This window comes from Chrysoperla carnea, chromosome 3 (genome assembly GCF_905475395.1).
Source record: "Chrysoperla carnea chromosome 3, inChrCarn1.1, whole genome shotgun sequence".
In the NCBI taxonomy this organism is placed as follows: Eukaryota; Metazoa; Arthropoda; class Insecta; order Neuroptera; family Chrysopidae; genus Chrysoperla; species Chrysoperla carnea.
The window spans coordinates 72725452-72748440 of NC_058339.1; the positions used below are offsets into that span (position 1 = coordinate 72725452).

General features: G+C 30.7%; 2 protein-coding genes across 3 annotated transcripts in view; one reads left to right on the plus strand and one right to left on the minus strand.

The window, feature by feature from the left end:
• Window positions 1–2177: 2177 nt before the first annotated feature.
• Window positions 2178–6714, minus strand: LOC123295507 (probable aminoacyl tRNA synthase complex-interacting multifunctional protein 2). Of its 2 annotated transcripts, none has more exons than XM_044876881.1 (5): window positions 6381–6714; window positions 5839–6024; window positions 5525–5756; window positions 2828–3076; window positions 2178–2351 (listed from the first exon to the last, which is right to left on the minus strand). In XM_044876881.1, exons 1-5 carry the CDS (start codon window positions 6546–6548, stop codon window positions 2200–2202), a joined length of 987 nt encoding a protein of 328 aa, XP_044732816.1. In that variant the 5' UTR covers window positions 6549–6714; the 3' UTR covers window positions 2178–2199. The 2 variants fall into 2 exon arrangements, with proteins under 2 accessions (XP_044732816.1, XP_044732817.1); XM_044876882.1 differs by having other exon boundaries at window positions 6399–6705.
• A 1908-nt stretch (window positions 6715–8622) lies between these two features.
• LOC123296609 (nucleosome-remodeling factor subunit NURF301) overlaps window positions 8623–22989 on the plus strand; it is a gene marked incomplete at its 3' end in the record, with an annotated part of 33680 nt that continues 19313 nt past the window's right edge. Inside the window, exons 1-10 of the mRNA XM_044878154.1 lie at window positions 8623–10047; window positions 11790–12072; window positions 12474–12679; window positions 13068–13343; window positions 13437–14585; window positions 15277–15458; window positions 16131–17796; window positions 19035–19173; window positions 20804–21108; window positions 22042–22371. Coding sequence (XP_044734089.1) covers window positions 9027–10047; window positions 11790–12072; window positions 12474–12679; window positions 13068–13343; window positions 13437–14585; window positions 15277–15458; window positions 16131–17796; window positions 19035–19173; window positions 20804–21108; window positions 22042–22371 — 5557 coding nt within the window. The remainder of the gene's footprint in view (window positions 10048–11789; window positions 12073–12473; window positions 12680–13067; window positions 13344–13436; window positions 14586–15276; window positions 15459–16130; window positions 17797–19034; window positions 19174–20803; window positions 21109–22041; window positions 22372–22989) is intronic.

A 22989-nucleotide genomic window follows, 5' to 3' on the forward strand; every position in this document is an offset into this window, starting at 1 on the left:
ATTTATCTCCACATTATTTTCTTTGGTAACCTTTTCTTGAATATTTCTGCTTCTATTGACCGGATTGAGACGAATAAAAAAAAATTTTTTTGTTTGTTTTGAATTTCTGCATCGACCTTGTCTGTTATCGAACTTAGAACATAGCAAAATAATCTCAAAATCTCAAGAAAACCGCGGTAATCATATTTTTAACTTTCTCTAATAGCTTTTTCAAAAAATGAAGGAATTGAGTTAAAATTCTGGAAAAAGATGTAACTTATGATCATAAAAAAGTGTGATCAATTTTAGCCCGATGCATAGCCTCAATTTTGAGGCTATACCTCGTACAGCTGCAAATCATCAGATTTTAACTAATTTTTTTTTAAATTGCAGGTTTTTTTATGTATTTTCGGATAGTGAGAACGGTTTTTTTTTTCAAAACCTAAAGCATTACAAAACAAAAATACAAAAAACTCGAAAAAATCCAGATTTACATCATTACAAGGTCCAACAATTGGAAATTTTCAGTTCTTTGCAAAAGGTTGCTATACGACGGACTATTACGTAAAAAATCTAACGAAGAATTTTATAAATATCTTAGCTAGAAAGATAAAAAATTCACGAAAATTTTCGTCCGCATAGACAAAATCAAAACTGCAAAACGATCTCTTGGTCCGTACATATAATACAATGATAAACCTTACCGTATACTAGAAATGGAAAAAGAAAACTAAATAATTGTGACGAACTGAAAAAGAATTCTTTTCAGTATGACTTTGGTTATGTTAATTTTATGTAAAACACATAAACGAAGTCATACTGGAGTGAACTCTTTTCTTTTTGTTGAAATAATTCGGATGTGATCATTCCAAATACGTTGCTATTACCTTCAACTGTACAAAGTAGACTTAGGAAAGAAGTTTTCGATTATTCTGAATTTTCAGCAAGTATTGTTTTTTTCTTCTTAATCCACAGCAAATTTTTTTCATTCTAGAATTAAAATAATTATAAACAAATTCAAATTATACATACCATCTGTATCCAACTACCCGACTGCCTATGATATCAAAGTTTGATTCTTTTTTAGAGAGCCATTTCCTGATTTCCCTTTCAGGATTCGTACTTTTCTAACAATATTAACTGACGAAAGAATTTAGAAGGACATAAGAAGTAGTGATAATAATAACTTTTACGGATCACGGCACAGATTCGTAACGATTTATACGTGTTCAGATTTCGTAGGTTTCCAATCTATCCCTTCCAGCAGAAAATGAATACACTATAAAACTTTTCCTATGTTTAAAATATAGACAATTACGATTTTTACTTTTTTCGGAATCCATTGATTATTTGAATGAAAACGAACAATTGCCAACTTAAGGTAGTACGAGCGCCAAAGCAATTTTTAATTTACGGTTGAAATTATTTGTACCTTATTTTCAACTTTGTGATGAATTTTATTATAACTTCATGAATGTAGACGAAAAATAAGAATACTATTTTTCGATATCTGCCTTGGTTTTCGAAATATCAAAAGCTAAATATTTAAACAAAAATTATCAATTTTCGATATTTTGAAAATTACTTCAGATATCGAAAGATTGTATTCTTACTTTTCGTCTTATATTGTCAAGTTATAACATAATTAACCATCAAAATTAAAAAAATTTATTTTTTTAATTTGTGCCCCACTACCGTGCTCATATATCCTTAATTAGTCGGACACAAAGTGTTTTTTTTTGTCATAATTTATTAAAGTTTTAACTTTAATTTAAATATTTTTTTTTTTTTTTTTAATTTCCACCGACTAGTTTTTGATGAAATCTATGAAAACATATCATATACCGTTTTACCATAGAATCAATGTTAAATGTGCCCACCACTTAATTTTCAGAATTGATTTAGACTTAGCCCAACTTCACACAAATCAAGCCTTTTAACCAAAATTACCCTGGCGCTCGTACTCGCCTAAACTCACCTTAAAAATGCTAATTAAATTTTATTTTTATTTCGATACGATCATTCTTGATAAAGTTAGATTGTTAATTTTATCTATGAGTGTATTTTTTCTAAAAATGAAAAAGGTGGTTTTCTATTTACAAAACTCGTGGATGCAAATTTTTTTTTCGGTGCACATTTCTCTGTGAGACATAGTGCGATAGATCTTAATAATAATGTACTTGAAAAATAAAACACAATTTTTCAGAACAAAAAAACATTTTAATTTCGTTTATTAAGTTGTTGATAACGTTTTAACCAATTCGATAGATTAACATTCAATAAATTAGATAAATTTAATTGTTGTATAACTGAATGTAAAGCTATATCAGCAATTGATAAGGAATCCGTACCAGCTAACCATTGTGATTTACCTATAAAGATTATTATCAAAAAGACAATCAATCAGAATTCTACACAAAATCAAATTAAACTCTAAATTTGCTTCAATTCTTAGATCAATTATTTTATATAAGTGTTCTGAAAATGCTCAAAAATTGACCTAATATCTTTCAGTTCAGAAAGGTCCAGAAAATCTGAAAGATTTCCGTTTCGGATTCTGCGATTTGGATTATCTAAAATTTCATAGTTATGAAACTGAATCCGATGGCGGCATTTCCTACATTTCGAGCTTCATAATTTTAAAAGTTTCATTTGAGTTTACTACTCATTAAGATTATTATTTTTCACCCATCTAAAGCTCTGCAGGATTTCGTCGTTTGGAAATATACTTTGGTTAAAAATTTTCAATTTTTAAACCAATTTTTTCCAGGGTTTTCAGATTTACTAATAATAGATTTACGAATTGTAGACAAACTTAAAAAAAATATAAGAATAGTATTGGATTTACCTAATTTATTATCGACTAGATGTAGTAACTCTTGTCTTTTACTTTTCGAAGAGCATTGTCGATGACTTAAACGATAACAAATATCTAAAACGTTATCAATATGTATTGATTTGATTTCAAATTGATTTTGATTTTCTTCATAAATTAATTTTTGTGAATTTTCAATTCGTGCTAAATATCGTAATATATTCGTATCACCAATTATTGGTTCAAGTAATGCTGATACCACTAATTCTGCAACATTTTGTACTGAAACCAAATAAACAAAATTTATTTATCTCTTGAATATTCATTTTGCTTTTGGAGAAGTTGTTTGCTAGATCTAAATCACTAGCGATAACAAAAAAAGACAATTTCTGTTTAAAAAAAAATTTAAATGTACTGTCTTATCAACCTAAAGAGGAAGAGAGCTTATTTGAGCTTCTATTAAAATTCTCAATGAATTTCCAAACATCCCTAAATATCCCTAAATGCTTCTTCCAGAACCTGAAAATTTTCTAGAAGATTTCATTTGCAAATTAAACAAAGAATTTAGAAAATTTTTTAATGTATTTTTGTTAAATCTTGTATGATTTTTCCCATTCTCGATTAAAATAGTCTACTAGAAGCTTAAAACAAAATCTAAAATATAAAAATCTCGTGAACAGGAGTCAAACTCTTCCGAAACGGTTCGACCGATTTTAATGATATTTTTCTTTGCATATTTGGTAGGTATGAGAATAGGTCGTAAAGTATTTGTTACCCTCTTACCACAACCCCTGCTAAAGAGCGAGGTTTGTACAAAAATCATTCGCCTATATGAAATTGTGAACAAAGGGTGAGACAAGTAAGGGCAGGGAAATTAAAGGCCATAGCGCGGTAGTCTTTGTTTTTAAAATTTAAATTGCCCACAAGACATTCATTGACTGTTAGGCGGTACGAAGTTCGTCGGTTCACCTAGAAAGTACATAATATTTAAGGTAATCGAAAAAAAATAAATCAAAAATTTTATTGACCCGGAGTATTGTTGTAATTACGAATGGGTAGGGTTGAGTTTGTCGGCTATAGAGAAGTTGGTTAGGTTCTGAAATTTTTAACCCTTGCATTCAAAAAGGGGACACTATTACAGAAATTTTTGCGATCTATTTTTTTCTTAAATTCAATATTTAATTTCTAAGTCTTAAATACTTCAGTTGATAAGATCTTAAAGACGCCTTTTTTACGTTTAAAGTGTAGTAGTTGGCCTGTGAGTCAAAACAAATTTTTTCACATGTTTAAGTTTCGGAAGCAGCCTTTCTTTAATTTATTTGTTATCAGCACACGAAAAAAAAAAAAAACTCATTTAAAATTATCTCTTAATAAATTTGTTATTGAAAAAAAAAGTGCTTAGTAATAACATTGAATTCCGTTGAAAACAAAATTTTAAACAAAGGGTGATCTAATTCCAGTTTCATATGTTTTACAACTCTGTAAATTAGAAACCTGCGACTACTGTCCAAGCCTATTTGCGATATTAATCGATTAATTAAAGCTGGATCCTTAAACACTTAAACATATTCAGGAAGAACTGTGATTAGAAGAAAAATTCGTAACATTGTGTAAATTGTCGAGGAAAATGTGCGCAAATAATTCAGCCGAGAATATTGCTTCTGTGATTGATACCGTAACGGAACACCCGAAAATATTCATTCGGACTTGCCATTTTTTGAGTCTTTGTTATCCCCCAGAGGCGGTCATTTGGTTGACATCATTTTTCATGTTTAATCAATTTTACTTAATATTCGACTAATAAAATTATAACTAACTTAAATCGAATCACTCTTTATATTTATACAGCGTGTTTAAAATAACTATATCTGAAATAATCTTGTATGAGTTTTAAAATAATATGTCATTTAGTTTTGTCTAAAAAAAGATATATGTGATACATAATAAGTTGCGAGAGAGTTAAAAGGCTATTTTTTGTGGGACATACTGTATTTATTATCAATTTAATTATTTCTTGCAATTCATATCCAACACTTTTGGGGTTAAGGGTGAAAGAAATTGTTTTGTAATACTCAAAATAATCAATGAATCTTGGATGAGTAGTAATTATTAAAAAAAAAAAAAAGAAAAAGTATCTCTAAGTAATAACATTCAGCAAAAATAAAAATGCAATGGTTTAAAAAAAATTACACTCAATGTCTAGAGCTCGTATGGCCGAATTGACATGAATCTAAGAGGTCCGGGTTCAATTCCGAGTGCAGGATTATTTTTGTCAATTCTCTTTAATTTCTCTCTAACGATCATAACAAAAATTGTTATAATAAACGTAGAACTTAAAACGAACAAATAAAAATAAAAGTAAGTTTGCGATAAGAGTAAAATTTTATTGGCTTTATATATTAAAAATCGGTTTGACAGGCCTTTCTGCCACGACAAGAGTTGATACACCAAATTTTTCTGAAAATAGATAAAATTTGCAATAAAATGATCTCTTACAAATTAATTTCCATGAAAGTGCAAAATAATTGTAATTATTAAAAATATAAATAATATTCCTGCAAAGATAAACCTTAACACAATTAGTCCATATTGTACCTATCGTTAAATAGCATAGATTCATATGCGAAATTTCTAAATCCGTCTAAATGCAGTTTTACTGTCACGGACTCCCCGCTTATAATAAATATGCTTAAAAATTTGTTTAATTTTGATCAAGTAAAAAATTCTTACCTTCTTTCCAAATGATAGTAACACGTAATTGTGGTAAATTTGAATTTTCATTAGTATTCGTTAATAGTTTCGCAAAATTTCGATTAGCTTCTGGCAAATTTTTCACTGATGAATGCACGTGTACATCAAAAATGACATCAATAAAACCTTTCCATAAATTTTGTACATCTAACAAATAAAATGGTATATAATTTGGATGAATTTTTAATGCAATTTTCTCTAAATTCGATGTCTGAAAAACAACAATTTTTGTTTCATACGAAATTATTTTATTTTGCATAAACAATTAAATTTTTTGTTAAAATATACTTTACATTTTGAAACTTCACTTGTGCGATATTAGCTTGAGAATTTTGTAAATTAGCTTCACAATTTTTTGGTGTTATTTTTAATTCCGATCGTAAATTATGCATTTGATTTTTCAATAATTCCAACTGTTCAAGTATTTTCTTTTGTCGTTCTTCTAATTCAGCCATCTCAGGTAATATTATTTGTTGGGTCTAATACGAAATTAATTTTACAATTATTAATTCGATATCGTTAATTTTTATTTATTAAAATAGCGTTTTGGATTCGAATAATTTTCGGATATGAATCAACGGTATATTTATTACAAAAAATTGTTAATCAGTATGCACCCTAGAGGGCAAAGGCAAAAAATTTACGAGCATCCATTAAAGAATTATTCAGAAGTTCTTTATTAGTAATGGTGTTAACAGGACATTTGTGAAAAAAAAATTACTCAAAAAAAAATATTTCAAGCTAAGTGCGAAAAAAAGTAAGTACAAAACTATTTTTCAATATTTTAAGCAATTGGCGTTAAATTTTATAATATAATTTGAAATTGAAATGAAACCTTTAAAAACTTGTTAACCTTATCGGAAATATCCAAAACTTGTGATGTTTGAACGTGGTTAATGGACTCGTGAATATTTTTCATTTTATACATGCACTTTGGTTCAGAAACTGTCACAGATGAATCGATTATCGGTTTTAATTGATACATATTTAAAACTTTTGTCATTTTTATGTTTATTTTAGATGAATTTCCTTTACTTTTCACTTATTTTAATTTTCAAATTTTTTTAAAATCTGTTATGATTTTTATGCACAGTAGTCATTTGCCAACATTTTGCCCGACCAATTCCGACATCTTTCCTTATTTGAATACACTTTAATTCTCTTGGAGGCTATTTCCATTATGTCTGAAACTAGCACTTAGGTTACACAGTTGTGCACAACACAGCAAGGCTTTTAATCACTGTCTTTCATTTTTCATTCTATTTATTTATTTTTATACCATGTATATATGAAATATACATAGTATTATAAGTTTAGTCCCAAGTTTGTAACGCCCAAAAATATTGATGCTACAAAAAAAAAATTGGTATAGGTGTTCATAAAATTACCTAATTAATCCATTTCCGGTTGTCCGTCCGTCCGGCCGTCCGTCCGTCCGTCCGTCCGTCTGTGGTCACGATTACTCAAAAACGAAAAGAGATATCAAGCTGAAATTTTTACAGCGTGCTTAGGACGTAAAAAGTGAGGTCAAGTTCGTAAATGAGCAACATGGGTCAATTGGGCCATGGGTCCGTAGGACCCATCTTGTAAACCGTTAGAGATAGAACAAAAATTTAAATGTAAAAAATATTCCTTATTAAAAATTAAACAACTTTATTTTGAAACATTTTTTCGTAAACATCACTGTTTACCCGTGAGGGCGACAATTAGGGCGGAAATTTTATAATATGTACTATACTTGATTATCAGTTATGTATGTGTCACATGTTGCTATATGTAATGTGATAAAGAAATCAACACTGACTATACATGGTATTTCAACAATTAACTCAGTCAATTGTTTGTTTTCACTTGTTTTCTAAATAAATTTCTGACGTATTATGCAATTATAATTGTATACCTTTTAAAAACAAGATTAATTTTTTTAATGTCAAATTTTTTAATTATTTTTGTTTTCAATTATAATTCTAAATTCTATTTTTTATTTTTGAAAAAATAAAAATATTAATAATTTGATATTTAAAAATTATTGCGTTTGATATCATCAAATTTTCCATGAAAAATAACGATAAATCTATTTCGAAAATTTGTTTGTTTGTTTTTGGGGTAAATAAAATTTCATGTTATGCTAGGGAAGAAGCAATAATATAATATGATCAATTCAACAGGTCAAATATCGAAAATCACGGGTTGGTAATTTTATAGAAGAAGGGGATCTTCCAGGAATTTATTTTTTTAAATTTCGGAGTGCCTTTTTATTTTGATAAGATTGGTACCTTTTTTAGTCATTTTTTTATTAAAACAAAGCACGGTTTGCTTCTCAGAATTTATTTTATATATTTTAAAATATTTCAAAACATACTGTTCGGCTTAGCAAAAAAATCTTAGTAGAATTTATGAATAAGCAAAAATTCGGTCATTTTTCTTAGTATGAACGTCCACAGTTTGGTGATTGGAAAGTACCCAATAAAGCTCGGACTATAGAGACACCTTATTAAATGCTACTACCGAAAAGAGTTAAAACTTAATTACTTTTTAAAACAAAACAATAATTTATAAATAGTGTACAAAATTTTTAAGTGTTTATTTATTAAAAAAATATTTTTAAAATCGATTAAATTTTGCCGCTTAAAAAATATTGCATTAAAAATTTTATTATTGGTATATAGATAGAACTTCCTTTATAAACGGAAATGCATATACTATTTTCTTGAAAAACATTTAAAAATAGTTTTTTCATTTCAAAATGAATGTGTTGGAAATATTTAATCGTAAGAGAGTTTTTGAAATCGAAATGAAATATATTTGATGATAATTTCTAAAAAAAATAGTATGAAAAATATATGGTGCAACATGACTGCACTCTGGTGTGATGGCTATAAGTTAAAAGAATATAGAAGAAGCTTTATGATTGGTCGACCATCGTGTAATATCTTTTTTAGTGTAATTAAAATAAATAATAATAATAAATAATTAAAGTAAATTAAAATTAAAGTGTAATTTAGAATAAAATATTGAAAAAAATTATTAAAATAATCAATCAAAGCTCTGGAGATTTAGGAAAAATATAAACACATTTATGTGTTGTCATGGCGTCGAACTAATCAACCAATAGCATTGAAGCTTACAACTGGATTTGGGCATTGTAAATTTCAGCTCATAAATCGCGTCAGTGTACAGAGAGTATTTTGTGCGTCTTTGAATATACTTATCGATATAATTAATTATAAATAAATATAAGATTTAAGTGATATTTAAAGTGATAAAAACAATTAAATTATAAGATAATTAAATTATAGGTGAAAAAAAATGTATTTAACTTCGTTTATCACGTGACCAAACCGAAGAATGGCGCAAACATCGGAAAATAAACATGATATTATCATTTTTAATGCACTTGTGTCATCTGTATTTGTATACAATCATTTCAAATCATAGTTCGGCCCCACGTGTGTTCATCTGATTCTGACAGCCTCCAAAAATGTCTGCCAGAGGAGTGAAAAAACGTGGAAGGCCACCAAAAGTGGCTGTAGCAGATCGAACAAAAAAGTTTCAATATCATTTAATGAAAAAACCTAAATATTTATTAAATAAAGGTTCAGATTCACAAACTAGTACTCCGACAGTTTCGAGAACGTCTTCTCCTCAAGGTAGTGAGGGCAGTCGTCGAAGTAGTACACGAATTCGAGGTCGAGATAAAGGTAATCGTCGAGGTGGGCTAGCTGGAAGTCAGTATCATCGACGTGGCTATAATCCAAATGTTGAGAATCATGATTCGGAGTATCATTATGGCTCAGATTTCGGAGATGAGTCTAGTGATAATAAGAGTGATGTTGAAAATGAGTTAGAATTAAGTCATAGCGAATCCGAGGCAAGTGTAGTCGATGATCCTTCGAGTGACAGTGATTTTTCACTTAGTTCATTCAGTACGATGAGTGGAACCCCTCGAAGGGCTGACGGACGTTCTTATGGAAGAGCACCAACTCCAGAACCTCTATGGTTACAAAATATAGAAATTCCACCGTTAGATCTACCTCGTTCTTCCGATGATCTGCTGATACCTCGAGACCTAATTATGCAAACGCTAAGTGTTTATGAAGTGTTAAGACATTTTAGAAATTTAGTCCGATTATCTCCATTCCGTTTAGAAGATTTTTGTGCGGCCCTTACATGCGAGGATCAAAGTAGTTTATTAGCCGAAATTCATATAATGTTATTAAAAGCGATTTTACGTGAAGAAGATTCACAACAGACGCATTTTGGTCCTTTGGACCAGAAAGATAGTGTGAATGTATCGTTGTTTTTGATCGATTATATTACGTGGCCTGAAGTTTTACGATCGTATGTGGAAAGTGATAAAAATTTTGATCAGGACATTTTAAATATATTGAGTTCATGTGAATACCCGTTTTGTCAGGTTGAAGATCGTTTAAAAGTGTTAAAATTTTTGACAGATCTTTTTCTAACTACAAACCCAGTTCGTGATGATTTATTAAATGAAGGTAATCGATTTACATAATCATTTCTTCTTGAATATATACTAGGTGTACTATTTTATCCACATTAAAAAAAATCTTTCAGGATAACTATTATACAGAAAAATTTAAATGTTTGACTTAATTAAAATCTTTTGGATATCTTGAATTTGACCTGAAATTTCAGGATAATCTAAGAAATATTAGGCTCATGCTCCCCTCATGTCCAAAATTTTGCTGTATAATAGATAACCAAGCAAAATTTGTTACTTATTAATGTTCCGCCATGTAGAATTCGAAATAAATAGAAATTTTTCGTCCCACATTAGACGAATTTTGTTTTAAAATTTTTAAAATATACATAATTTTGATGCTGTTGAATTAGAAAAAGTATTCAAGATTCTAGGGCTGTATGTTTCTCGAAAATAATAAAAAATCAAATATAACACCCCCCCCCCTAAATAATTATTTTTCATCTGGGTCATATTTTGATATCATTAGTCCTTCAAACAATGAATCAAATTTGAGGTATTTTATAAAATATTATTGGATTCAGATATGGATCTGGTAACGTTCGCATAGGAAAAACTTTCGTAAATGTTTAATAGGTGTCCGATAGTCTATTTATTATTCGAGTATTTTATTCTAGCTATAACCCAATCAAATCAATCATGCAAAAAGTATATTTGTTAAATTTTGTTTATACTGCGAGCAAATTAAAATTTGACTATATTTAAAAATTCCAAAAAAGGCTTCATTTTTTGTTTCACTGTCTTAAGAAACAAATTTTTTATTGGAAATTTGAAAGCTTATTTATTTGCCTTCGTATATGCTAAAAATTAATATTTTAATTTGATAAATTAATTTATAGTACTTAAAATAATAATAAAATATCTAAATATGATATGAAATTTAAATTTTTTTGTCAGCGAATATCTCTTAAACATTCTAAAATTCTAGGTATTTGTAAAATAGTTTCTGAGAAGTAATTAATTTGTACTATTCTATCAAAATGGTGTCGCATTTTCTCAAAATCGATGTGAAAAGCTCCATAATTCTTTTAAATATATATACAATAAATCTCTGATGAGTCTCTACCATCTAGACCAAGGGGTCCTCTGTTTATAATCGACTCCTTGAGAACAACCTATTGCCTAAAGATGAAATATTTTCGGATAAGAGATGTAATTAAAAATAGATGAAGGTATAGCATTCGGTTAAGACCGTGCGCCACGCAAAAAACCCAAAGCCTCTCCGTCAGAATCTCGCTCAAAATTGATGGATCCAAGATTTCGGACCAAAAAATTCAAAATGTGATGCCCTGCAGATTTCTGTAGGTGCAAATAATATGAATGGAGGTTTTGCCGTCCCCCATACAGGCCCTACGAGTGGGATCATCAGAGTTCCTCATGTTCAAGGTGATAGTTCAATTGACAGTGTCTTGTCAAGAGTTCCACCACTTTTCTCAACTGTGTTTTAGACCAGCATAGTCGAATGGCCTAGTTTGATCTGTCGCATGCACTGCGCAACATTCCAGTAATACCTTGGAGATGACCCCATCCCCTACATAAATAAAAAACTTACGTAAGATTTTCTAGGGTTTTCTGATCCTTGAGAAATCCATCAACTTTTCCAAAGTGTGTTTCTGAAATTCACTTTATTTCGATTTGAGATGCATAAGCAGTCCTTATACATGTTATCCTTTTAAGGAGACCTAATTTGCGCTTCCTAATATCTTATTTTTATAAATTGTCTTTTACATTTTCTAGTACCGATTCATTATGACGATCACTGTCGAGTATGCCATAAACTTGGCGACTTATTATGCTGTGAAACATGCCCGGCCGTATTTCATCTGGAATGTGTGGATCCGCCATTGGTTGATGTTCCTGAAGAAGATTGGCAATGTTCCATATGTAAAGCCCACAAAGTGAGCGGTGTTGTCGATTGTGTTATTGATCACGAAAAACAAGGATTACTATGTCGACAAGAAATTCTCGGATATGATAGGCATGGTCGTAAATATTGGTTTCTAGCCAGGCGTATATTTGTGTAAGTAAATTTTATGCCTTTTCTATAATTATTAATTTTAGTCTATCCTTCATGGTATTTGAAAATTTATATAGAAAATGTTTTCTTTAGTAAAGCTTAGCAGTCAAAAATCATAGCTGCATGGTTAATGAGTTTCGTCACATAATTCCATAAGAACAGGGATTTTTCGAATCGATTTTAAACTTATATAAATAATTTTATAATATTCAAACTAGCTTTTCGTGATTTTTATTTGGACTTGGCCTAATTATACATTATACTAAGAAATTTCAAAAACCGGAGTACAATTGCAAAAATAACCTAAGATTTAATGAGTTTAAATTTCAATGTGGCTTTAATGCAAATATTAAAAAAAAGCATAAAATAATGTTTTAATTTTGAAAATTTATTTAATTTTAAAGAGAGGGAACGGATGATGTATCGTACTATACAACTCCCACACAATTCGATGAATTACTAGATGTCTTGGATCATACCGGAATGGAAGCGTCATTATGGCGTGAAATATCTGAATACAAAGAAGAAATCGTTCGACAAATGGAATTAACTGAAAAGCTTACAGCTCAAGCTAAAGGAAATCGAAAATCATATTTGGATGTAGAAAATGGTAAGTCAACAAGTAAAATTTAAAAATCCCCCGACAAATTTTTCGGGTACGGAACCCTAAATTTGCACTTGAAACATCTTTAAGAACCCTCTCCATTAAATTACCTTTTTCCTTAGAGCCTTCTTCAAAATGAACCGATTTTGAAGATCATCGGCTATGTTTTAGTTATTCCGGGTACGGAATCCTAAACTTGCATTTGAAACATAGCTAAAAACACTTCTCATTAAATTATATATCAAACGAATAAAAAAAAAAATTCCGCTACGATTTCACAGGCAGACACACGAACATAGCGGTCAAACTTATAACACCTCTTTTTTTGATTTAGTGATTAAAAACAGGGGAATGTAACAATGTTTTTTAAATTCGTACTTTTTTTTCCGGGTAGCGTTGATTTTGAAAGAACGTAAAGATCGTGAAGAACAGAAGAAAAAGGCTGTTGAAGAGGCGCAAAGAGAGAAACAACGGCAGGCAGCTGAAGATATGGTAGCGAAAATGCACGATGAAGGGAATACTGAATCAGATCTAGGTGGATCTGCAGTAGAGCAGACTACTACAGTAACAACTGTTGAAAAAACGGCTACAACCGTAACCACGAGTGATTCTACTGCATCGGTAACGGAAGTAGTCACTACTTCAACGACTACAACAACGACGACCACAGGTAAAGAAAATTCAAATTTTCACGTTAGATTATTGCTCCAAAAAAAAATTTGATCATTTCATTAATCGAGGACTTAATTTTTTTTTATTCCAGTAAATAAATCATCGGAAAACGAAGATAAATGCCAACCTGAAGATATGGAAATCGAAGAATTTGATGATAATAACAAAAATATTCAAACACGATCTAAAACCGGGTCGTTAACACCACGCTCAATAGCTTCTGGTGGTACTACAATCGATGAATCTAAACGACGTACGAGCACTGTAACACCTGGTGGGGCTAAAGATGATATTCTTCAACAACAGCTAGATAAAATCGATACACCTGATTCCTCACGAATGACCCGATTAAAAACAAGTCAAATTGCGAATGGAACATACCTATTTAAATTGGGTATGGAAAATTTGTACAAGAATTATTCAAATCAGTACACGACAAACATAATTGCGTTAAATAAACCGCAACGTAATGAAGAACGTGATAAAAAACGACATTTATCTCATAAATTTTCTCTAACGGCTGCATCTGAGTTTAAATGGATTGGACCATTAAATGGACCCAGAGCACTATTAGTTAATACACTTCGACAAACAATGCTACAAATGGAATCGTCAATTCCGGCTCCGTTTATGCATCCAAATTGGCCGTTACTACGTAAACCATGGGTTTCCGCTGTTGGTGCTTGTATTAACGCACGTGATTTCGCACGAGCGTTGATTGTCCTTCAAGCGTGTATCAAACCAGTGGTATTCGCTAACGTTTGGCATGAACAATTAGGACATGTTAAATTATATCGTGTCACAGCTGCGGAACGCGAAGAACGCAAAAAAATTGATAAACGTGAAAAGAAGGAAAAAGAGGAGGAAGAAGAACGTAATCGAATTACATGTAATTTCGTCAAGTACACTTTAGGGTTAAAACATCAAGTGTGGAAGCAAAAAGGTGAAGAATATCGTGTGCACGGTCAGTGGGGTTGGATTTGGATGGCAGTGAATCGTAAAGTGCGATCGGTTGATGCAAACACGTTGGGCTTAGCGAGTGGACCACAGAAAATGATGGTACAAATAAAAGATGGTGCTAATTTAAAAATTTTAGCTGTGGATCCAAACACGTATAAATACTTAAAATCAACTTTTGCTAAAGAAAATAAAGATAGTAATTCGGAAACTTCGAATGAAGATGACGTGAAGAAAGATGAAGAAAATAGTGAAAATGATAAAGTTAAAAAAGAAAATGACAGTAAGTAAATATATATATATATAATTTTTTTTTTTTTTTTTTAAATATAGTTTGTGCAACAGTTTGAAAAATGAGTACTTGAGGGAAATCTTTTAGGCTTGAAGACACTGAAATAAAATTTTCCTTTAAAACAGATCTCCAAAACATCAATCAAATACATAATTTTTGTCTTTTCTAACCCAAAAAGAGAAGAAAAATAAGATCAATAAGTTATTGAAATAAATACCGCGATACTCGAAATAAAATTGTATATTAAGAAATTCTATTTAAAAAATACAATTAAAAAACATACAACGGACTTACATGTCGCTAAATATCGATATTTCGATTGCAACGCAATCATCGTCAGTAGCAAAATTTATTCGTATAACCCATTACAAACATTTTACACAAAATTAAAAATAAACAAAACATTACCAACAAAACAGTAACGATTTACAAAAAATAAAATTACAAAAATTATCACAAATTTGAAGAAAAAATTTCTCAATACCACCAAACTTTTTGTAAACATTGCACAACAAATTATTTAGTGGGTTTGAAAAATTCTTTTATCGACCTTAATTTATATCTAAAATTCGGTATCGTTTGTGAGATGGGAGTGTCCAAGTTTGCTATAACTGACGAGAAGTTTTAAGTTTAAGTTTTTTTATCTGTAAATCTTAACTTAAAGCCAAATTTTTATTTTTAGCATTGAAAAATTTAAGACTTGTTCAACAAGTTGAAGAATTCGAAGAATTAGACGTAAAGAAGGCGTTAACGACCCCAGGTCGTTTATTGTACCCAAAAATTGCAAAACGTTCCCGGTTAGATGATTTTCTAAGTAGACGAACACATTTGAAAATTATTGAAGAACGAAAAGCCGCTATGCAGGTTAGTAAACTAATTTTTTCTTTATTCGTTTAAAATCGCTGGGAATATTTTCATGTATAGAACTGAAAAACCCAATTTTGAGGAGTTTTTCTGATTTTCCGGGGGGTTGTGATGTTGGTAATACAATTTCTAAAACTATTCTGTTAATTTGACTTTATTCCGAGTCGATTGAGAAAAACGTAATTTTTGGGGATTTTTTTTTCAATTTTCCAGGGGGTTGAAATGAAACAGCATCTTTCTACCATGCCCTAGAAGTGCTTTAGAATTTTTATATGTCATTGAGTGAGTAAGTCAGTCAGCTTCATTTTGGGAATTTGGAACAGCCTGGTTAACATTTAGACCTGTCTGGCTTTTTGATTTTTTAATTCCTTAAATACCTAACTTAAAATACCTCAGGAACTATGTTTTAATGAAGAAATTTTTCTTCGTAGGGAAGTGCTTCCCTTCAATCAGATTTCGATTTTCTTATTTAGGGGTCCTTCAAGGACAATTACAAAATGTTCCGTAGTGCCTCAAGAACGTATCCAAATTGTTTACCAGCTCTCGGACAATCATAAGATCAACAAAGAAGGGGCGTGGGGTTCTACTACGTTACTACTACTTTTGTCTGCGATAGGATATCCTGTACGAAGATGAATGTATTTGATTTCATTTTTTGTTCTATTTTCCTAGGCGAATTTGGTGAATAATTCAAATTTCGTCGATATTAAACCTACAAGCGAAGATTTTAACGTTGACATTGAAAGTGATTCAAACGATATGGACACAAACATCACTGGAGTACCTCAAATTGCTGCAAGTAATCCTAATAGTACAATATCCAGGGAAATAATGGCAAGTTTAACGAAAAAAATTCAAACATATCGAATTCAGTATCAAGCAATATCAAAAATTGGAAAAGATTTCCAATGTTACTCCAAGGGATGTAATTCTAACAGTGGAGCACTAGGTACAACTGAAAGTTCGAGTTGTTATTCCCCAATGTGTTTGCAAAAAGCTCGTGTTCGAAAAGAATTACTAGCATTGTTACGACGTGTAAATAGCCAATCAAATATTGTAAGCCCATTGAACAAAAAACCACTGACACAATCTCCACTAACACCTGGTGCACCAACATCGGCATCAACACATCAATCATTATCACAGGCATCGCAGTCAATTCTTGAACAGAAATTAACTAGTCCGATGAGTCAAGAAAAAATGAATGCAGCTATTCGTCGCGATTTAGAAAGTGCAGTCGCATCGGCTACGGAATGCACCGAAGATAACTTAAAAAATAACGTGTTTGTTCCGAAAAAGGTGGAAGAGATTAAAGTTGAAGTGAAAAATGAAAATCCCGAAGAAGAGAAAAAAATTGAAATAAAAAAAGAAGATGAAAAATGTGATGATACAACTCCCATCGATATGGAAGTTGATGATACCATTAATGTGGATACAATTAAAGAAGTTAAAGAAGAAATTATTACGCCTTCCGCTCCCGAAAAACCAAATACACGACGTTCAGGAAAAAAGGATGAAGTAGTTGTTACTACAACTACAACTCGAACCACAACGACTCGATCTTCTGTTAAATTATTAGATGGTGTTGTTAAAAACGCCGAAACATCTCAGACTCAAAAAGATTCAATAACTACGTCATCCACGGTAAACGGTTCAACAAAAACGGTTTCAACTATTACAAAAAGTGGTGGAGCAGCTACGTATATTGCTCAAGAGAATCGTCGATTTCGTACTACAAAAACAGTTCGACGTGAAGAAAAGGTAATAAAATCGGAACGCGCTGCAGATGGTACAGAAAAAATTTATTCCACAGCATGCACGGAGGGTAAAATTTATTTAAAGAAAATTATCAATACTCAAGTGGGTGATCGTCGTAAAAAACGAACACCCGTTAAATATCCGCTATGTTCTACATTCCAAAATAAGCGTGGACAACGTACGTTGCTGGTATTACCACAGCATGAATTACGGAAATTAAGCCGTAAAGCTGGTCGGTTCCAAATTGGTGGTTTCCATCATTTAGCCAAAGCAAATCCAAGTATATGGCCATATCCATGTCCGCGACCCCTCTTTAAAACCTGTTGGCTGTATCGCAGTGTTGGCTTGAAGTCTTTATCAGCTGCCGCCCTACAATTACGAATTTTATGGACATGTTTACGATGGGATGATATGCAAATGAAACCAATTACTACGGATGGTAAACATCAAATTACAACGGAAACTGAAATTATTTCATTGGAGATGTTGAAACATCGACATGTTGGTCAATTTTTGGAACGTACACAATATTTAAGACGTAAAGTTGTTATTCCATTGGAATTACCTAAAACAATTCGAGGTATTTGCTCTTTTATATTTTTTTTAAATTTTTATAGCCAATTACTTTTTTGCTCAAAGTAGATGTTAATACTTCTAATCAGACCCTTCTTTTCCACTGGGCTTTTTCCCAAGACTTCGTGATCGATCTGCACATGATACAATGAAAAATAATCCATTTTCAATGGGATTTCGAAGTTTCTAGCCCCCAAATTTATGAAGTATTAGAATTATATTTCTTTTATTAGTTTTATATAATTTAATTAGCTTCAATTGAACTTTGAAAGAAATTCGATTTGCCAACTATCAAAATTCGTAAAATGTTAGTTGAGGAAATAAAACTTTTGAGGTTGAATTTAAAAGTACTTCTCCGATTTTACGGTGCCAGGCGCAAACTGTTCGTATATAAGAGTGTAGAAAAGTCAGTTTAGTCAGAAAGTGTGGTCTTTTAATTTACGGGCGTGAGAAAAGTCATAAAAATAGAAAAAAAAAAGTGAAAACAAACAATTGACTGTGTTAATTGTTGAAATACCATGCATAGACAGTGTTGATTACTCTATCACATTACGCATACATACATGCCACACATACATAACTAATATTCCCATATAACACATACTATACAATTTACGCCTAATTTGCGCCCTCACCTTTTTGTTGTATGACCTAACCTCACCATTTTCTAGATGTCGACGTTTTAAACTTAATTTAAAGGCCACTCTTTTTGACCAAACTGATTTTCTACACTCTCATACGAATAATATGCGCCCGGTACCATAAAAATAGGTGTACTTTGAAATTCCGAGGTTTTGGTCATTTTTCGCGTTTTATGGTTATTTTGTATTTCGAGATAGAAAAATGAGATATTTACTAAATATTAACACATTAATTTCTTGGTACACTTCGATACAGAGTGACCCTGAGTATTTTCTAAATGTCAGTAATGACATGATTGTAAAATGAAGTTTTACAAAAAAAAGGAACCCGTGTTCCTTATGTGCCCAATGCCTCCAAAAGGTTAAAGGTTGCAAAATTTTGAAAAAACGAGAAATATTCAATAAATGCTTTAATTAGAAACGGAAGTTATACGGAATTTAGGTAGTCTTTTGGAAATATGAGGATTATAAATTCTACATGGTAATTTTGAAAGATTATTGAAAAAATTCAATTTCTCAAAAATAACCTTAGCGATTTTTCATAGAGGTTTGCCCAAATAATTTGCACTCTTAATATTGAGTTTTTTTTTTTTCGTTTTTTAAGTAGAAGTAACATCGATTCGAAGTGGTTTGAGGAAACGTAAACGACCAGAATCACCGCAAACAACTGAACCACAAGTAACAGAAGATTGGGTTGAAGAAAATAGTTTAGAATTATGGGAAATTAAATTATATGGTGAAAGGTATGCGATCATATTTTTTTTGTTCATAAGTGTTGAGCGAATGATTTGAATTTTTCATTTTATGTTTGTTTAAACTCTTTTTTCATTTATTAAATCTGATTTTTATTAAATGTTTTTCCCAATAAACTAAACTCGAAAAATAATTTTAGTATTGCAAATTTAAAAAAAAATTGTAATATCTGTATGAAAATGAAAAACTAAAATTTAGATTTGATAAAATTGTATTTATTATTCAAATTAGTACAATTTTCTAAAACCAAATTAATCATTAAATTTTTAACAATAATTTTCAAATATTTTCCAAGTAAAATTCTCACAGAAAATGTTTTATATTGTAGTAATTTGAAATATGATTATGCAATCCTTATAACAAAATATTTATAACAAGCAGTATTCTCATAGCAGTATACTCAAAAAAAGGTACTAAAGGAAAATTTTAACAACACAAAATTTCAAACTATTGTATCTCGGACAAGAGTCATCGGATTTGAAACCTCAATATTTCATTTAAAAACTTGGTACTTTCTAGTTTTGGAATCTATTTGGAAAATTTTTTATCACCCCCGCCACCTGCCGCTTTGTACTGAGGATTAAAAGGGTGAATAGTGTTATTCCTTAATTTTATATGAACTTGTAATAGTGTAATCAAATTTTTAAATTACTTTACAACAAATCTGCCAAGACCACTCGAAAGAATGTTTCATTTTTTTTAAAATGAGCTAAAAAATTCCCGTACGAGCGCCAAACGCAATTTTGTCGAAAATCAAAAAAATTGTGAAAATTTCGGCTTTTTTACATTTTGGCGATTATAACTCATAAAATCAGAACTACCGGATTTGACGCAAGCTCTGATGTAAAAAATTACTGGTTTATTAGTACAAAGCGATTGGAGGTAATTAAATTTTTGAGTAATTGATTCCAAAACTAGTAAGTACAAGTTTTCAAGCCTATTACGGATCCAAATTTGATGATTTTTCGAAGAGATACATTAAAATTCCGTGTTTTTAAAATTTTTCTTTAAAACTTTTGATGAGTATATTAATGCGTGCTTATCTAATAATAAACTCGCAGAGGAATCTACGAGAAAATCTTCAGCTTGTTATAAATAGTATGCATGAAATGATTTGTTTAATAAACGATTGATTTTTATCATATGTTTTTGTCAAAGACTTTGTACTGCTATTAAAACTTTTTATACCTGATTCCTTGAACTTTACGATGATATTCTACAAGTAGAATCATCAAAAATACCCTAATTTTTGAATTAATATTTTGAGTTAATAATTTTTTTATTGGGGGAATCCTTAGAAATCTTTTATTGAATAAATCGAATGAATTATCTTTTATTTATCGTGTTTTATAAACCTCCGTTAATCTTTTGTAAATATTCGTTTTTTTTTTTTTCTTTTTTTTTTAAACTTGTAATACGAAAAGAACTCAATTGCATTGTTTTGTTGTGACTTGTCTTTCCCAAAAATTTTCTTAACTATTTCTATCCCCACAAAACAATTGTTCTAATTTCCTGAAAAATCTGAATGTAAAATAAAGTGATGTTTGGGGTATGAATGTATTGCACACATGGATTGCTTAAACTAACACGTGGCGCTTGTTGTGTGTTTGCTGTGTGCAGGCTTGAAAGGGCTAATGCACAAGTTATCACTAGGAGTCGTACCGGTAATTTACCACCGAATCGTGCTGCCATCACAAATGATGGTACTTCACCAGCTACTGGACCATCCGCTCAAGGTCTACCAGGTCCTGGCGGAATTAATAAAGTCGCTGATACAGTTAGTAATAAAGCTACATCCGAAGAAATTAAAGAGAAAATGGAACAACAGCTACGAATTCAACGTTTGGCGCATCAACAAAAGCGGGCGTTGGAAATGAAAGGACAATCATCGCCAATTGTAAAAATGGTTGCGAACGCAGCTCAAAGTAAGTCTTTTTTTCTTATTGAGCAATTTTCCAAAATCTAGATTTTTTAATTAAAATTTGACTTTTTTCTCAAACAAGCTAAAACTAATAACACAGTGATTAAATCGAAAGGTATGTTTTTCCAAAATTTTTGGTGTTTTATGACTGCGATAAATTTAATTTTCCGATTATGATCGTTGACGAGCTATGTTGAGTTCAAAGACCTGGTCTTCATTAGCAATATAAAAATCCTTAATTTGTCCTTCGAAGAATTAAGGGGTTATATCCAATTAGAATTGATTTTTTATTCCATTTCCGGAATGTACATATATTTAAGTATATTCTCTGAGAATTTCAAATTGATCCTATAAATATTCACGAAGATAAACGCATCAAAAAAATAAAAAAAATTTTAACTAAGTTTTAAATTTTAAAAATTTTTGAATTTTTTCACAATCTTCTTAGATATTTTTCCCAGTTATTAATCGAAGGAATAAGATTTCTGAAAATTATTTCGATATATTAGACTTCTAAGTTGAAAAATTTTGAATTTATTTTTTTTTGGAAGCCGCCACTTTGTCAAAAATCATATTTTTGACTATTTCTTCAATTAATATCTGTATTCATCTATCGGCTAAAGAAATTATCTGGATTTTTTCATTTTGAATAATCCAAACCAGAGATATAGTGCTCACTGCTACACACTTTTTTGGGAGGACCATCAGAAAATCATCTATAGGAGCAGTACAACAGCAAATTTTTGAAAACTGACAACAGGATTTTAAAATTAAAGAAATGTCCCATATTTATACGTTTTTTATATTTATGTAAAATAAATGATCTTCCAAAAAAAAAACCTGTTTTTTTGCACTCGCAAGTGGATATAGACCCTTAAATGATTTTATTATAATCTTTCAAAATTTGTATCAATGTTTCGTTCCTTTTTTATTTTAGTTGGTCCAGATGGCACATTAAAAATAGTTAACAAAATACCAATGACACCGAATTCAAATAGTGTTGGAAAATCTGCGTTAACATCCTTGTTAACGTCGAATTCAACACCTCTATCAGGAAATAAAACTTTAATTGGAACTCGACGAATATACATGACAAAAGGAGCCGATGGTACTTCACGAGTTATCACAACACCTACAAGTATTTTACCTAAAGCGGGTAGTACACCAGGTGGGGCCGTACAATCTACATCGAGTCCATCTATTATCAAAGTTCAAACACCTGGCGGAACTACTGTGCAAACGATTCAAGTACAGAATCAATCACAAGGTAAGTCAAACAGAAACTACTTTCAAATATTAGCACAAAATTTTTTTATCGCTTTAAGCACTTTTTAAAATGGTTTAAAGTAGGCCGGCCGTCACGTGACTAGTCAACTAGGCAATTTGTATGACGTAAATGTAAGAAAATGCTCTAAAAATATCGTAAAAGCGCCAAAAACTAAAGTTTTTTTTTATGTTTTCTTTTTGAAAGGCGCCGTAAGGTAATGTTTTTTTTTACATAAACAGAATCTGTGATAAATTTTCTTTATATTGAAAACTTTTTGAAGTTTATTCACCGATTAATTTTTGTACAATTAACATTATTTTTAGTTCTTCCATAAAGTACTATGTTATTTTAAATGAAATAATTCAAAATTGCGCCTCGCAAGAGCCCCCAAAACTGTTTTTATTGTGATCAAAGGGTAAACTATCCTTCACCCCAAAAAAAAAAAAAAAAGAACATTCACCGTACTTGCTCAAACAGCCGGACTACTTTAATCGACGAACTCGTCACATAACAAACTCGTTATTTAGATAATGGCGAGTTATTTTCGAAGGTTGTCAATTAAGACACATACCATAACGTATTAAACTTTTCATGAATATTTGTATGCCGCAAAAATGC

Excerpts from the sequence above, each read along its gene's own strand:
- LOC123295507 (XM_044876881.1), bottom strand. The coding sequence starts at position 6,548 with ATGACAAAAGTTTTAAATATGTATCAATTAAAACCGATAATCGATTCA. Across the intron at positions 6,025-6,380 it reads AGGTTAACAAGTTTTTAAAG|ACCCAACAAATAATATTACC; the intron begins GTTTCATTTCAA and ends ATTTCGTATTAG. Across the intron at positions 5,757-5,838 it reads CACAAGTGAAGTTTCAAAAT|ACATCGAATTTAGAGAAAAT; the intron begins GTAAAGTATATT and ends GTTGTTTTTCAG.